At 51.4% G+C, this 15,584-nt stretch overlaps 1 protein-coding gene and 1 pseudogene across 2 annotated transcripts; one reads left to right on the forward strand and one right to left on the reverse strand.

The window, feature by feature from the left end:
• Positions 1-7,614: 7,614 nt before the first annotated feature.
• On the reverse strand, positions 7,615-8,421 carry LRRC3C (leucine rich repeat containing 3C; the record flags this gene model as incomplete). Its single annotated transcript, XM_081217971.1, has 1 exon — positions 7,615-8,421. The coding sequence occupies exon 1, from the start codon at positions 8,377-8,379 to the stop codon at positions 7,615-7,617; it is 765 nt and encodes a 254-aa protein (XP_081074097.1). The 5' UTR covers positions 8,380-8,421.
• Positions 8,422-10,277: 1,856 nt separating this feature from the next.
• On the forward strand, positions 10,278-13,073 carry LOC308607079 (ribose-5-phosphate isomerase-like; annotated as a pseudogene). The gene is made up of 3 exons: positions 10,278-10,328; positions 11,398-11,975; positions 12,885-13,073. The product of its transcript is annotated as a ribose-5-phosphate isomerase-like (transcript).
• Positions 13,074-15,584: the final 2,511 nt, after the last annotated feature.

The raw sequence follows: 15,584 nt of genomic DNA on the forward strand, positions 1-15,584 counted from the left end.
CGGCAGAGAGAGGTGAGAACTCTGGCAGGGGCTGGAGCTGTGAGGGGAAAGCACCGGCTGGAGTCTCAAAGCCTGGGTTTTGCTCACAGATTGCCCACTGAGTAGCTGGTGAGCCAATGGACTTTTCCGAGGTAGTTTCCTAAACATGTGAGATGGGGATTGCAATAGCAAGTAGCCTACCTATCTCATGTGAAATAATAGATGGAAAAGTCCTTAGAAAAGAGAAGGGCGGTATTATAAAAGATGAAGACGCCATTATTAGGGGAACTGGATGAGAAGCAGATCTGGACGGGAGAGAGGTACATTAGGATGCCCTAATGATGGGCAAGGATGCAGGGGAGATTCAAGGGCTGTGGCAGGGAAGGAGTGGGGGCAAGCGTGTGTATGGATGGGGTGGGGCATGGGAAGCATCTTGGAGGTTCCCAACTCTGAATCCAGCAGCAGTGAGGAAGGGGATGGAATGGCCCCTCCAGTCTTGCTCCCCTCCTCCAGGGTGGCTTCCCTCAGCATCTCACAGCATCGGTTGCCATGTACAGACAGGTTTTCCCCATGCTCCTCAAGCTTCTTAGCTTCTTGTGCTGCGGAGGTGGAGCTGGCTCTGAGTGGGTGGGGCTCTCTTCTGATCCATGTCCAGCTCCCTCAGTGGCACCCCTAAGTCTACCCTTCCCTCAGCCCATTCCTTTGGAAGGAAGCGTGTGTGTGTGTGTGTGTGTGTGTGTGTGTGTGTGTATCTCAGAGGGACAGGGGACCTGTGGGTTCTAGTCTTGCTTCTTCCCTGACTCCCTGTGTGATCTTGGACAACCCACCATCCCTCTCTGGGCCTTTTTGTAAAGTAAAGATCCCTGCCAGCTCTGATAGCCTGAACCCCTCTGGGCGGGGGCTTGCCCCTTGTTGCCAGCCCCCTTGGCTGGCCTGGCATCCTCAACCTGCCTCCCCACCTCACTCAGCAGTTCACCCCTTCTTAGGTTTTCCAGATCATTCACAATGCTGAGGTTTTGGATGTCCATGGAATTTTGACATTTGCTGCTGACTGTGACAGAGATATTCACCAGGAGCCCTGCGACTGCAGTCTTGGTGATCTTGGAGTCTTTTCTTTGTTCTCCAGGACAGACACCATGCCATTGTGCTTGTTCCCATACATCCTTTGAGAGAACCTTCCCTGATGGCTTGACTCTGCATGATAAATTGCCCTGACCCCTAAAATGAATGAAAATTGAGTGCTGACTTCAGACATTAGTTTTAGTGTGAGGACTTGAGTTTTTGTTTTTGTTTTGCGGTACGCTGTCCTCTCATTGTTGTGGCCTCTCCCGTTGCGGAGCACAGGCTCCGGACGTGCAGCCTCAGCGACCATGGCTCACGGGCCCAGCCGCTCCGCGGCACGTGGGATCCTCCCGGACCGGGGCACGAGCCTGCGTCCCCTTCATCGGCAGGCGGACTCTCAACCACTGCGCCACCAGGGAAGCCCTTTTGATTTTTTTTTAAACATTCTAAAAGAGGAAGAGAGTAATCATCTTAACTGCAGAAATGAGTATTGTGACTGGGAGGAGATAAGCTGGATTTTCCAGGGACCTAGGCAGGTGTGTGGGTGTGGTGGTGATTGTGGGACATTAATCGGGGACAGAGAGACAAGAACAGAGAAGGGCCATGATGTGCTGAATCAGGTGCTGGAGAGCCATCTTCACCCATTCAAAGGGCTGTCGTTTCCAGGAGAGACTGGGCTGCTCTGCACAGCCTCAGGGCAGATCTTGGTCCCGTGGAGGAAGGAACAAGGAGGCAGCCCTGGTAGAACAAGCATTTTTCCAGTAGTCGTTCTGCATTATTTACTTCTGCCCTGATAGGAGGGAAACTTTCTCAAATGCATCACCGGCTCCCTGTCCCTGAAAGTGGACACTCCAAGATTTGACCTTTTTTGCAGGTAACTCAAAGTCAGTGAGATTAATATTATGCATTTTGCCAACATCCATAGGCCCCTTAGAGGCGGGGAGAATAATTTGTCCACACAGGGTCATTTAGAAGACACTACATGTAAATTGGTGCAACCACTATGGAAAACAGTACGGAGTTCCTCAAAAAACTAAAAATAGAGTTGCCATATGATCCTGCAATCCCACTCCTGGGCATATACCTGAAGAAAACTGTAATTTGAAGAGATACATGAACCCCAATGTTTATTGCAGCACTATTTACAATAGCCAAGACATGGAAACAACCTCAATGTCCATCAATAGATGAATGGCTAAAGAAGATGTGGTACATATATACAGTGGAATAGTACTCGGCCATAAAAAAGAATGAAATGAAATAATGCCATTTGCTGCAAAATGGATGGACCTAGAGATTATTGTACTAAGTCAGAAAGAGAAAGACAAATATCATATGATATCACTTATATGTGGAATCTAAAATATGACACAAATGAACTTATCTCCAAAACAAAAACAGACTCACAGACATAGAGAACAGACTTGTGGTTGCCAAGGAGGAGGAGGGGTGGGGGAGAGATGCATCAGGAGTTTGGGATTAGCAGATGCAAACTATTATATATAAAATAGATAAACAACTTACTGTATAGCACAGGAAACTATATTCAGTATCCTGTAATAAACCATGATGGCAAAGAATATGGAAAACAATGTAGGTACTTCCTTGGTGGTCCAGTGGCTAAGACTCCATGCTCCAAATGCAGGGGGCCTGGCTTTCATCCCTGGTCAGCGAACTAGATCTTACATGCCGCAACTAAGTTTGCATGCCACAACTAAAGATCCTGCATGCTGCAACTAAAAAGATCCCGTGTGCTGCAACTAAGACCCAGCACAGCCAAATAAATAAGTAAATAAATATTTAAAAACGAAAAAGAATGTATATACATGTATAACTGAATCACTTTGCTGTATACCAGAAACTATCAAAACATTGTAAGTCAACTATACTTCAATAAAATAAATTTTAAAAAAGAAGACATTACAGGGCCCTACTGCATTGCTTTTTTTGTGTGTGTGTGGTACGCGGGCCTCTCACTGTTGTGGCCTCTCCCGTTACGGAGCACTGAGCTCAGGCTCAGTGGCCATGGCTCACGGGCCCAGCCGCTCTGCAGCATGTGGGATCCTCCCAGACCGGGGTACGAACCCGTGTCCCCTGCGTTGGCAGGCGGACTCTCAACCACTGCGCCACCAGGGAAGCCCTGCATTGCTTTTTGAGTTCTTAAAAATACTTATAGTAATGTCTCTCCCTGCTGTCAGGCTGTTGATACACCCTGCTGTTATTCTATCTGTAGTGAACTTTTTTCCTACTTCAAATATACTGCTTCTAACCTGTTGCATCAAGGAAACAATAGTTCCAAAATTATTAGAACTCTGTGTAAAATACGATTGAAAGAAATAGGCAAAATAAATGGGTTCTGAGTGAGTGCTCCTGTGAACAAAGTACCTGAGCCTTTGCTTTAGATGCCCCTTCTGGGCTCACGTGGCCCCTGCGCACACCTCTGTCGCCCGGGCTGTCATCACTAACTGCCAGGTCTTCCAAGGATGGGCACCACAATTTCCTCATCTTTGAACCTGCAGCGCCTGGTATGTAGTAGTAACTCAATAAATGTTTGTTGAACGAGCCAGTGGACTTGTGGTGGCATCCGCTTTGGCAGCTCAGACGCCTAGCTCTGTCTGCTTGGTTTTCTGCCTTCCTGGTTTGGGAAATCATGCCTTACAGGCAACCGAGGTTGCTGATAACAGGGCCCCAGAGAAACGAGGGGAAACGGTTTTTGGTTGGGACTCCTCATAGTCTAATGGGGGAGGTACTTGGAAGAAGCTGCCCGGGTTCTCCTGGTTTTGATACTGACACCCCTCTTTCAGGGTTGCACTTGGAATGTCTGCAAAGGAGCCCAGGACAGGAAGGGTGGGGCACTGCTTCTTAACTGCCTCCCTCAGCTCCCTTGTACTCGGTTTGTTCTCTCTCCACTTCCTTTAGTAGATAACTAGGCTTTGTAGGTGCTTCAGTCTCTGTGTCTGGGGCATGTCTTGGTCTCACCAGTATCAGAGTTCCCCAAAGACAAAGGACCCTCTTTCTTCCATTAGTCTGGGGGTTCCCTGAGAGATAGGGTCATAGCTCTCCTCCTCAGACTGGGGCTCCCTGAGGGCAGCATCTGCTTTCTCTGCTGCTCCAGAAGCTGGTGGTGGAAGGGCTGAGTGAGGGACTCTCCTCTCCTCCCACCCCCACCCACAGACCACCGGCTCCAGGGTGCTGCCCATGGATGACAAGCCGGGATCTGCCTTCCTGGGTTCTTGCATCAGAGCTGGACCAGGCATGTTGCTGGGCTCTCTTGGTAGCTGGCAGCCTTTTTTTTTTTTTTTGGCTGTGTTGGGTCTTCGTTGCTGCGCACGGGCTTTCTCTAGTTGCCACGAGCGGGGGCTACGCTTCGTTGCGGTGCGCGGGCTTCTCATTGCAGTGGCTTCTCTCGTGGCAGAGCACGGGCTCTAGGCGCATGGGCTTCAGTAGTTGTAGCACGCGGGCTCAGTAGTTGTGGCCCATGGGCTCTAGAGCACAGGCTCAGTAGTTGTGGCTCACAGGCTCTAGAGCACAGGCTCAGTAGTTGTGGCGCATGGGCTTAGCTGCTCCGCGTCATGTGGGATCTTCCCGGACCAGGGCTCGAACCCGTGTCTCCTGCATTGGCAGGCGGATTCCAGCACATCCCGATGGGAGAGGTTGGTCTTGACATAACATGTCCCCCCTTCCTCTGTACCAGGCAGAGGGGCCAGAAGCAGGCAACAAAAACGAGGCCATCCAGCTGCCTTGCCAGGGCCCACGTGGCGTCTCGGAACACTGGTCCTATGATCACTGGTCTCCGGCAGAGATAAGGATGGGGCTGAAACCACTTATGCCACCCCTTCCTGCCTGCCCAGAGAACAAGCACAACCCAGAGGCCAGGGTGCTGATGGTTCAGTAACTGTTGTCCTAGCAGGAGCTTCTCTGAGTCTGTGGTGGCCCCACTTTGCCCAGTCTCCTGTGATGGGCTGAGCCGAAGTTACTGCGTTGGACACCCCCTTCGCACCAAGTTCTGCCTCAGAGACCCCAACTGGCTCGGGTGAAGAGGTCTCTCCCTGGGGAGGAGAGCCAGTGAAGCACCTGTCTGCCACCTCCCCACCCTGCCCACCCCCATCTTCTGCCCCACGTGTCCTCCCTCTCCTTTCCCTCCTGTCCTAGCTCCAGAGAGGGAAAGAAATTTGAGCCAGAGGAGAGCCATAATGTAACTGGTGGGATGTTTATTATCCAGGGCTCCAGGCCCCCTCCTGATCTGGGCTCCAAGCAAAGCTTCCCTCCCTGGATCCTTTCCCATCCTGAACTTACCTCTGAGCATTGGGGTTAGGGGTGACGGTAGGGGAACCCACTCTCTGCAGACCTTAGAGATGCTATCTCCACTGCTCAGGATGACAGGGAGTTGAATGAGCCTCCAGGAATGGGCATCAACGATAGGGACACGGGGCCCCACCCGACCCCCACCCTCCCACCCCGATGGATCTCCACAATCTATTTCCCAGAACCTAGGGAGATGAGTCCCAGCCTGATTCCAGAAGGGGGTGGGTGAGCAGAGTGGGACAGATTCTGAGAGTGGCAGGGGAGGGAGAGATGGAGGGTCTGATAGGGATGGGGCCAGGATTCTAAGGCCCAGGCCAGGATGTGGCTGGGTGGACGGTCAAAGGTACAGCCTGAAACTTCCCACATCCAAGTTCTTTACTCCATCCCTGAGCACCTCTGGAAATGAGGGAGGCCCGTGTCTCCTGAGAAGAGAAGATGGGGGGCTGTCCCATGTTCTTCTGAGATGAGTCAAGTTGAGGATTCCTGGATGAGGTGAGGAAGCTCAGCGTTGGAGTGGTGGGAAGAGCCTCAGGGATCGAGAGGGGAGGGGCCAGGGCTGGAAAGGAGGCAGGGAAGTCAGGATGGGTCGGAGGGACGAGGGGGGGGTGACGGATTCCTCTTTGCCACTCCTTGAGTGGCCTCCTAGTCTGCCCCAGGCTCTGCCATAAGTTGGGTGGAACCCTGGTTCAGTGGTTCTTATCTTCAGTTTCTACTAGGGTTCCCGAGAGCTTTCCCAAAGCTGAAACTAGGCTGTTTCCTCCATGGAAGCCACATGATGAATCACCCTCACAGGGGCAAGGGACAGGGAGTGTTGGCCCCTTTGTGTCCCTTGAAAAGCCTATTTGGTGATAGGGATGTCTCATATGGCCCCCTCCTTCAGCCAACCTGGTCTCTGCCCAGGAATTCTGTTACTAACTTTGGGCACATCTAGTTTCTCCCTACCCCCTGCTCAGACTCCCGCTGAGAACAGGAACAGACTGCTCAGAGAGTCCCCGCTCCCTCTTCCTGTGCTTCCCGGGCACCCCGAGCAGCCTGGAGGCGGATGCCTGGGCTTTGCCTCCTTCCCTCCTCCCTTGTTGTCTTCCCTCCATGTCCCCTCCCACTCCCCATCCTTCTTCCATTCCATCATCATTAATGCATAGGCCCTGGCATGCCTGGCAGACAGACTCTGGTGTCAGGAGCTGGGAGGTAGCATGGGAGAGAGGAGCTGGCACCCAGCCCAGCGGGAGCACCCGCACCAAAGGGGTGGTGGAGGTAGCGGAGAAGATCTCAACACCCTCCCACGCCTCACTGCGGGGCCACATGTGTTCAATAAACTGAATGATAAGAAAGAGATCGGGGCATTAATAAAGGGGCTTTATTGAATTGTCCAGTGACGTTCTGGGGATGGGAAACCTCCCCACCTCCCTTCCAGCTCTCTAGTGACTCATCCCCAGCTCAGGCAGAGCAGAAACTTCTTCTCCCCTAAGGGAAAGTGTTCAGGAAGCCCTTCTGGGTAAAAAGGAGAGAGCAGAGAGATAGGGAATCTCTGGAAAAGGAAGCAGGGAACCCTACGCCAGGGGGTCACAATAGAAGGTACAGGGAGAGGAGCCTGGGGCCGTGAGAGAGGCAAGAAGCATGGGGCAGGGGGCGGGGAGGGGGGCTTTTCGGCAGAGGCAGCGGGAGAAGAGAGGAAGAGCCCATGGGGTCCTTTCTGACCTCACTGCCAGCCTGGTCCCACCATCCCCTCGCCCCTCTACGCGCCCTCTTCTCCAGCCCCCAGATATGTCTTGCCGCTGCCCAGACATTCCAAGTTGTTTTACATCTTCTTCATCTTGGTCCACCAGCTTTCAGCTGGGGGCCTTTCTCTTCTGCCCAAAGCCCCCCTCATTCTTGCACAGTCAGTTCAAACATCCATATAGCACAGGCTTTGAGGTCACCTCCGCCACGCTCTCTAGCTGCCTGCTCCTACCTCCAAGTTGGCATACGTGACCGTCTACCTTCATTCTCTGTTCTGGGGTCCCCCCATCACTGTGGACTCAGAAGCTCTGGGTCTCTGAGTCTCTGAGTCTAGCACAATCCAGACCCAGAGTCAGCATCAAAACTCCCAGGCACCAAAGATGGTGTTGGTGGAGTGAGAGAGATCAGGTGTTTTGGGGAGACAGAGGAGGAAGGAGGTGGAATTGGGGGATGGGAAGGGGCTGCAGAGGAGGCAGAAGGGGTCGGAGGAGAGGAGAGGGCGTAGGAGCAGGGGTGTGGGGTGCAGGGCCGGAGGAGTAGCCCTGGTCATCAGACCGCTGTGCTGAGGGTAGAGGAGTCCTCAGAGTGCACAGGTAGCGCGGGGGCCCGCTTGAGGGGACGTCGGGTCCCATCCCGGTTCTGCCACACGTACTGGGCCAGATAAGCCACCACCAGCACCAGCCAGCCCCCCATGGTGACCAGCAGGGCCACGTCGGTGCTGTGCCGGGCCCCGCCCCGCCCCGTCCCACACAGCTCTTCCTCCCCGACCAGCGGCAGGAACTCCTGCCCCACGAGGTCTGATCGGGCTCCCGGGCCACAGACGATGCCCGTCCCAGTGCCTGGTGCCAGCCTCACCTGCCGAAGCACCTCCTGGAGGGCACAGTCGCAGCGCCACGGGTTGGCAGACAGGTTCACTTGGATCTGCAGCCCCACAAAGGCCTCCACGGGCACCGAGGCCAGCTGGTTGGCAGAGAGGTCAAGGTGGCGCAGCGTGCCCTCCAGGCCCTGGAAAGCGGCCCCTGAGAGGTGGGCAAGGACATTATGGGATAGATCCAGCTCCTCCAGGACAGACAGGTGCTGGAAGGCCCCAGCCGGTACGGACGCCAGCCAGTTGGCATCCAGGTAGAGCTTGCGGGTGTCGTTAGGGATGCCGGTGGGCACAGCCCTCAGGCCTGCCTGGCTGCAGCGGAATGTCAGCTCCCCAGCTTCTTCTGCCACGTAGCAGCCCTGGGGAGCCAGCCGGGGGCTGGGCACAGTACCCCCTGTGCCTATCACCAGCAGCAGGGACAGGAGGTGACCAGCTGGTGGGAGCATGGCCACAGATTGGCATAGTCCTGGAGTGGAGTAGGATCTGGGGAAGAAAAAACCCCATAAATGAAGAATGGGTCAAGAGAATTCCATTCCCACGGCCAGCATTCTCTTCCTGAAGTCCCCCTGTGGATTCCTTTTGGGCCGGGGCCTCTCCTTTGGGAGCTCTCTCAGGCCTGGGTGGTTTTTTTGCTTCTTTGGGGTCCAAGACTCCTTATTGGGCCCTTTGGGTAGAGGGTCCCCTGGGCCTGAGACTCTTCTAGAGTCTCTTTGATTCTGGAAGGCTAATCTATGAAGTCTCTTGGTCCAGAGCCCTATTGGTCGTTCTGGGTCTGGGGGCTTCTCAGTGTCTGCTTCTGCTCATGTATTGATTTCCTTCATTGGAATACAGGCTTTTCCTGCCAGCCTACCTGGATGGCTGCCAGGTAGGCCAGGTAGGCACCAGAGGGCCCGATCAGCAACAGGGCTTTGCAGCATCCAGCTAGGCTAGGTGATTCAGGCCCCGGCTCCTGTACCCGGTCACCCTTTCTCCCGGAACGTCAGCCCCCCGCCCATCCCGGCTTTCTCCTCTCCGTCCCACTCTTCCTCCCTGTCCTCTCCTTCCTCCTCCCAGCCTCTCACCCCTGTTGGTGGGAGAGCCTTCTCCTGTGCTGCCGTCCCCCCGGAAGTAGCCTCCCTGCTGCTCGGCTCTGGAGACCCGCTTCCTCCTCCAGAAGCCTTGCACGCTTGCTTGTAGCTGCTGGAAGTTGGGGGCTGGGGCCCAAGAGTGTTGGGTTTCCTGGCATGTGACTCCAGGCCCCAGGTGTCAGATACCTGAGCCATGGCCTGGCCAGGCGATGCCAAGAGAGGGCAGATCCCAGACCCTGATGAACTCTGCCTTGGGAAGACTGGGCCCCAATTCCATTCCCTGCCTCAGGTTCCCCTTCCAAGGCCTTGACATACTATCCTCCATCCTTCCTCTCCCAGCCGGGGCTGAAACTCGGCCTCTTAGAACCTCTACCCTGTGCCCAGAGCCTGGCTGAGCAGAAGGATCCCTGCTTGGCAGGCCTGGGGTGCAGAACTGGGGTGGGCCCCCTCTCACATCCACGGTCCCCTGAGCTCATCTCCCTTCAGCTCCATACTCCCCTTCTGCCCTCCTACCGTGCACCTTCTTCCATGGTGAACAAACTTTCCTCAGCCTTTTCCTTGGGAAACTTGTCTCTCTCTCTGCAGAGGACCTCATCTCCTGGCTCCTCACAGGGTGCCCGATCTCCTTGCCTGGCAGGGGGCACTGCCTTAGTTCTCTGCACTGTTGGTAGACGGCCCCTCAAGGAGTTGGAAGGGGTTCTTCAAGGTTTCTGAAGTCCAATACGGTCATCTACAAGTTTTCACGCTGATTTTCTGTTCTGGATTGGAGCTGACTCAGATTCTCTTACGTTTGCTGGGGCCTTGAGCTCCCAAGTTGGTACTGTTAACTCTCCTTCAGGCCCGGGAGCCAAGGAGGGCTTGTACGACTTATTCCCCAGGGCCTTTTGAGCCCTACCATCATTTGCAGCCATGCCACCCCATCACACCACCCTTTCTTTTTTTTTTTTTTTTTGGTACGCGGGCCTCTCACTGTTGTGGCCTCTCCCGTTGCGGAGCACAGGCTCCGGACGCGCAGGCCCAGCAGCCATGGCTCACAGGCCCAGCCGCTCCGCGGCATGCGGGATCTTCCCAGACCGGGGCACGAACCCGTGTCCCCTGCATCGGCAGGTGGACTCTCAACCACTGTGCCACCAGGGAAGCCCAACACCACCCTTTCTTAATGTAAAGGAAGGGAACAGAAGACTGGGTGTCACAGAGATTTGCACAAAGGAGACTGAGGTCATACGCTGTGGAGACCTTTCTGAGAAGGAGAACCTTGCTGGATTTTGTAAGAGACTATGGGTGACCAGGATCGGACAAGAAGTGAGGGCCCAGTGCAAAATGAAAATGTGGGGCGCCTTTGTTCAAAACTGTTAAGAATTTCAAGACGACAACAACAAACAGCACATCGTAAAACCAGGTGCAGGGCCCTTCTGAATGCAGGGTGTGAGGCCCTGTGGGACTGCACAGGTTGCAGGCTGCTGAAGCTGGCCCTGTAGGTGACCTTTGAACGAGCAATTTCAGATGCGAGATGGAAGCCAGAATCAGAGGGTAGGATACTGGATGATGTTATCTCTGGGCATGTATTTACCACTGACTCATTCTGGTGACATCAACAGGGTCATTTCTCAGACTCCCGTTTGTCCAAGGAATCAGATAAGACACATTTTTTACACCTGGGCAGGAGAAGTGAACATTTTGTCTGTGGTTGCTTGTTAGTTAGGCCAGGCACTCTGCCACTGAATACTTGGGAGTCCATTTTGGGATTGGGCCTGAATGCAGAAGAGGAAGCACATGGAAGCCTACCCCTCCCACTGCTCTCCCGTCATACTGGGCAGGGGCTTTAACTAAGGCACAAGAGGTGAGTTATCTCCTTCTCCGACTAGGCCAGCTACCAGGAAAGAGTGGGACTGGGGTGTCCAGCACAGCAGCTGCTGGAGAAGTAGGAAGTCTGCTCACCTAGGAGGGTCCAGCTGGCTCATGGACGTGGTCCACTGAGGGTGGTTAAGTGCAGCACTCAGTAGAGAAGGGAGAACAGAGAGGAGGGAGGAACCACACTCAGGACGGTGCACGGTGCAGACTGGGGGTTGACAGGGTTGGAGCAGAAGTTCTTCCCTGCCATTCATTCACTCATCCATTCGTTCAGTGAGGGTTTCCCGTGAGCCCCATGTTATAAGTCGTACTGCGCTCGAGATTCAGCCCCTGTTCTGAGGGTCTCAGATGGCTGTGGTTAACCCAGTGGATCACCCAGTTTGCACATTAGAATCACTTGGGGGAGCTTCTAAAATTAGTTATGCTTGGGTTTACCTGGACCAATTTAGTTAAAATCTCTGTGGATGGGGTCTAGGCGCTGGTGTATGTTAAAAAGCTCCCCAGGTATTTCTAATGTGCAGCCTGAGTTAAGAACTGCTGGTCTAGACAAGTACTGGCAGCGGGGATGCTAACAGCATCTGCCTGGCCCCCTCCATCATGTCCAAGGCTGAAGAGGCCAAGAAGCTGTCAGGCCGCGCAGCGGTGGAGAACCATGTGAAGAATAACCAAGTGCTGGAAATTGGGAGTGGTTCTACAGTTGTCCACGCTGTGCAGCAAATAGCTGAAAGGGTGAAACAAGAGACTCTGAACCCCGTCTGTATTCCCACTTCCTTCCAGGCCCGTCAGCTCATCCTGCAGTATGGCTGAACTCTCGGTGACCTGGTCCGACACCCAGAGACTGACCTCACCGTCGATGATGCTGATGAGGAAGATGTTGATCTCAATCTCATCAAGGGCAGTAGAGGCTGCCTGACTCAGGAGAAAATTGTGGCTAGCAATGCCAGTTGCTTCATCGTGATCACCGATTTCAGGAAAGATTCAAAGAACCTCAGGGAATCAGTGGCACAAGGGGAACGCCCATCAAGGTCATCCTGATGGCCTATGTCCCAGTGAGCCGAGCTGTGACCCAGAAGTTTGGGGGCATGATTGAACTTCGAATGGCCATCAACAAGGCAGATCCCTTGGTGATGGATAACAGTGAATCCCCTACATGCGAATGAGTTCCGTTCTGAGTACTCATTCATATGTCCAATTTGTTCATAAGTCCAACAAAGTTAGCCTAGGTACCAATTAACACAATCGGCTATATAGTACTGTATTGTAATAGGTTTATAATCCTTTCATATAAATAATACATAAAAAACAAACACAAAAATTAAAGAAAACATTTTTAATCTTACAGTACAGTACCTTGAAAAGTACAGTAGTACAGTACAACAGCTGGCATACAGGGGCTGCATCGAGTGAACAGGCGAGAAGAGTTACTGACTGGAGGAGGGGGAGAGGAGGTGGGAAACGGTAGAGCTGAAGGGTCGTCAGCAGTAGGAGACGGAGGGTAAGCTGCCATTTCTCTCATGCCTGATGTCGATGGCACAGGTTCTGGTTCCTTGCTGGATTCAATTCTATCTACCCTCTTGAAAAAATGATCCAGTGACGTCTGGGTAGCAGCTCTTTTTTCCTCATCATAGATGACACGGTAGCAGTGGCTTGCATCCTGAACGGCAGCTGCAACCTTCGTGAACCTTTCTACGTTCGCGTCCTGTGCTTCAAAAACTAACAGTGCCTCCTTAAAGAGAGAAAATCCCCTTGTCATTTCTTGCATCCTGAATCTCTTCGGTTCTTTAGTTACTTCTTCCTCTTGTCTCTCTTTGTCCTTTCTCTGGGCCTCCAATTCCACCAGGTCTTCATTAGTAAGACCTCCTCATGTTGCATAGCAACAGTACTGTACAGTAAAGTACACAAAAGTACAACAACTTGCTGAGGATGCACACATGTGACAACGTACGCCAGACACATGAACTAACTTGCGTGATTGGACATGTGAATGCACGTTCGCATCTTTGAAAGTTCGCAACTTGAAGGTTCGTATGTAGGGGACTTACTGTAATGGGAATTTTATCCTGGACTGGAAGTTTGACGGGGTCCACAAATGGAGTGAAGTGAACACGGCTATCAAAATGATCCCAGGTGTGGTGGACACGGGCCTGTTCATCAGCATGGCGGAGAGGGTCTACTTCGGGATGCAGGATGGCTTGGTGAACATGAGGGAGAAGGCTTTCTAAAGGAGCCCTGCAGGAGCGGAGTGTGTTCCCCTCACGTCCCCAGCCCACTGCCGAGGCGGACATGCCTCTCCAGGAGCCTTTGCCTTAATGTATCTGTGCCATGTAGACAGCTTGGCAGGGTGGGGAGTTGAGGGTTAAATCCTGTCCTCTGACTTATTGTTATTAAATGTCTTTTTAAAAAAGAGAAATACAAACATATATATTTTTGTTGTTAAAAATACTCAGTTTTTTTTAATAAAGTAGAGCTTGATTTCATGTTGTATATGAACCATTTACCAAAAGAAAGGAGGACTGTCTTTTAAACTTTTAACTTGAGGCTGCTGGTTAAGCTTCTGAATGTTGGGTTTGCTGAGAGATGTAAATCAAACTTTTCTTTAAACTGGTGAAATGAAGGACGCAGCCAGCAGTGATTCCCTGATGCCTTACTGGAAACACTGGATTTGTTTACTTTTCTGCCACACTGTTTCGTTTTCAGTTTTTGTTGCGATTACGCACAACATGCAGTTACATGTTTTAAGATGTGAATTACAAAAGTCTGGTGAGTGTAGTGGTGTGGCACTTGTGATGCAGAGTGTGTAAAAAAATCGAGGGAGAATGTGGGAGCTCTTTTGCTGAGATGAGGAGGTTCGTTCAGACCCCTCTTGTTGGAAGCCATTGGCCAGAAATATTTGCCAGTGCTGCCAACCAACTGCTGTAAGCAACCTTTCAAAGACTGTGTTTTTGTTGTTAATATTTTTTTCGTTCCCTTATTACTCAGCCATAGAAAGGAACGAAGTTGGGTCATTTGTAGTGATGTGGACGAATCTAGAGTCTGTCATACAGAGTGCAGTAAGTCAGAAAGAGAAAAACAAATATCGTATATTAACGCATATATGTGGAACCTAGAAAAATGGTACCGATGAACTTATTTGCGGGGCAGGAAAAGAGATGCAGATGTAGAGAATGGACTTGTGGACACAGGGGGTGATGGTGAGGGTGGGATGAATTGAGAGAGTAGCATTGACATATATATACTACCATGTGTAAAATAGATAGCTAGTGGGAAGCTGCTGTATAGCACAGGGAGCTCAGCTCGATGTTCTGTGATGACCTAGAGGGGTGGGGTGGGAGGAGGGAGGTCCAAGAGGGAGGGGATATATATATATATATACATATAGCTGATTCACTTTGTTCTACAGCAGAAACTAACACAACATTGTAAAGCAATTATACTCCAATAAAAAAATAAAATAAAATACTTTTTTCGTTCCTTTATTGTTAGTTGCATGGCATCAGAAGTTGTTACCTCTTTATGTTGTTGGAGGGCTGAAATAAAACAGCATGGTGCCATTTTGAAAGAAAAAAATAAAAAAGAACTTCCAGTCTAGTGGGAGACATGGACGTGTGGACACACGTCTGCACAGTGCCTTTAATGTGAAGTCTGCCAGAACCAATGTGTGAAGCCCAGAGCTGTGAAGCCCAGAGAGAGGTTAAGTCACTGTGGCAGAATCTGCTGGTGTTGTCGGGGGTGGGTGGTGGGGGGCGACATTTTTACCTCTACCCAGTTAGGGCTTTTCAGGTGGGCCTGGGAATTAAAACATATTAAAAACATATTAAAACATATTAAACCATAAAACAGATGAACAGTAGAAAAGCGTACACATTTATATGTCTTGGAGGGGGAGGGATAAATTGGGGATTTGGGATTAACAGATACACACTACTATGTACAAAAAAGATAAACAACAAGGTCCTACTGTAAAGTCCTACTGTGTGTGTAATTGATTCACTTTGCTGTGCACCTGAAATGCTGTAAATCAACTTGACTTCAATGGGACTTCCCTGGCGGTCCAGTGGTTAGGACTCTGCATTTCCACTGCAGGGGGCCCGGGTTCCATCCCTGGTCGGGGAACTCAGATCCTGCAAGGTGTGTGGCGTGGCCAAAAAAAAAAAAAATCAACTATACTTCAATTAAAAATTTTTTTTTAAAATTTATATTAATGGCACGGGAGCCCTCATAAGGAAATGAAGACCTAGGGAATGGTAAAGCATTAATACTTTTACACTAGGTTGAAAAAAGAGCAGTGATTGTAGCGAAGTGACTAAAATATATGGGGAGCTTAAAGGAAGGGAAAAACTATTTTAACAAGGCCTGTTTGTACAGAATTCTCTTGGCTTTGATTCTCCATTGAAGAATGTTTCTTTTCTCCCCATACAGGGAGGGCATCTTTCACATGGGGGTTTGGTCTCCTGTTTTCTGGAAGAAAAGGGGTGATTAGAATGCTCTTCTTGCATCTGCTCAAAATAATCCTTAAGCCCAAGTGGCATATTTTGAGGTGGTGTACTTTTCTTTTTATAATTTTATTTTACTTTTGGCTGCGTTGGGTCTTCGTTGCTGCACGTGGGCTTTTCTCTATTTACGGCAAGCGGGGGCTACTCTTTGTTGCTGAGTGTGGGCTTGCCACTGCAGTGGCTTTTCTTGTTGTGGAGCACGGGCTCTAGATGCGGCTTGCAGTAGTTGTAGCGCACGGG

The sequence above is a fragment of the Mesoplodon bidens genome (assembly GCF_964165515.1).
Source record: "Mesoplodon bidens genome assembly, chromosome: 19".
NCBI lineage: Eukaryota > Metazoa > Chordata > Mammalia > Artiodactyla > Ziphiidae > Mesoplodon > Mesoplodon bidens.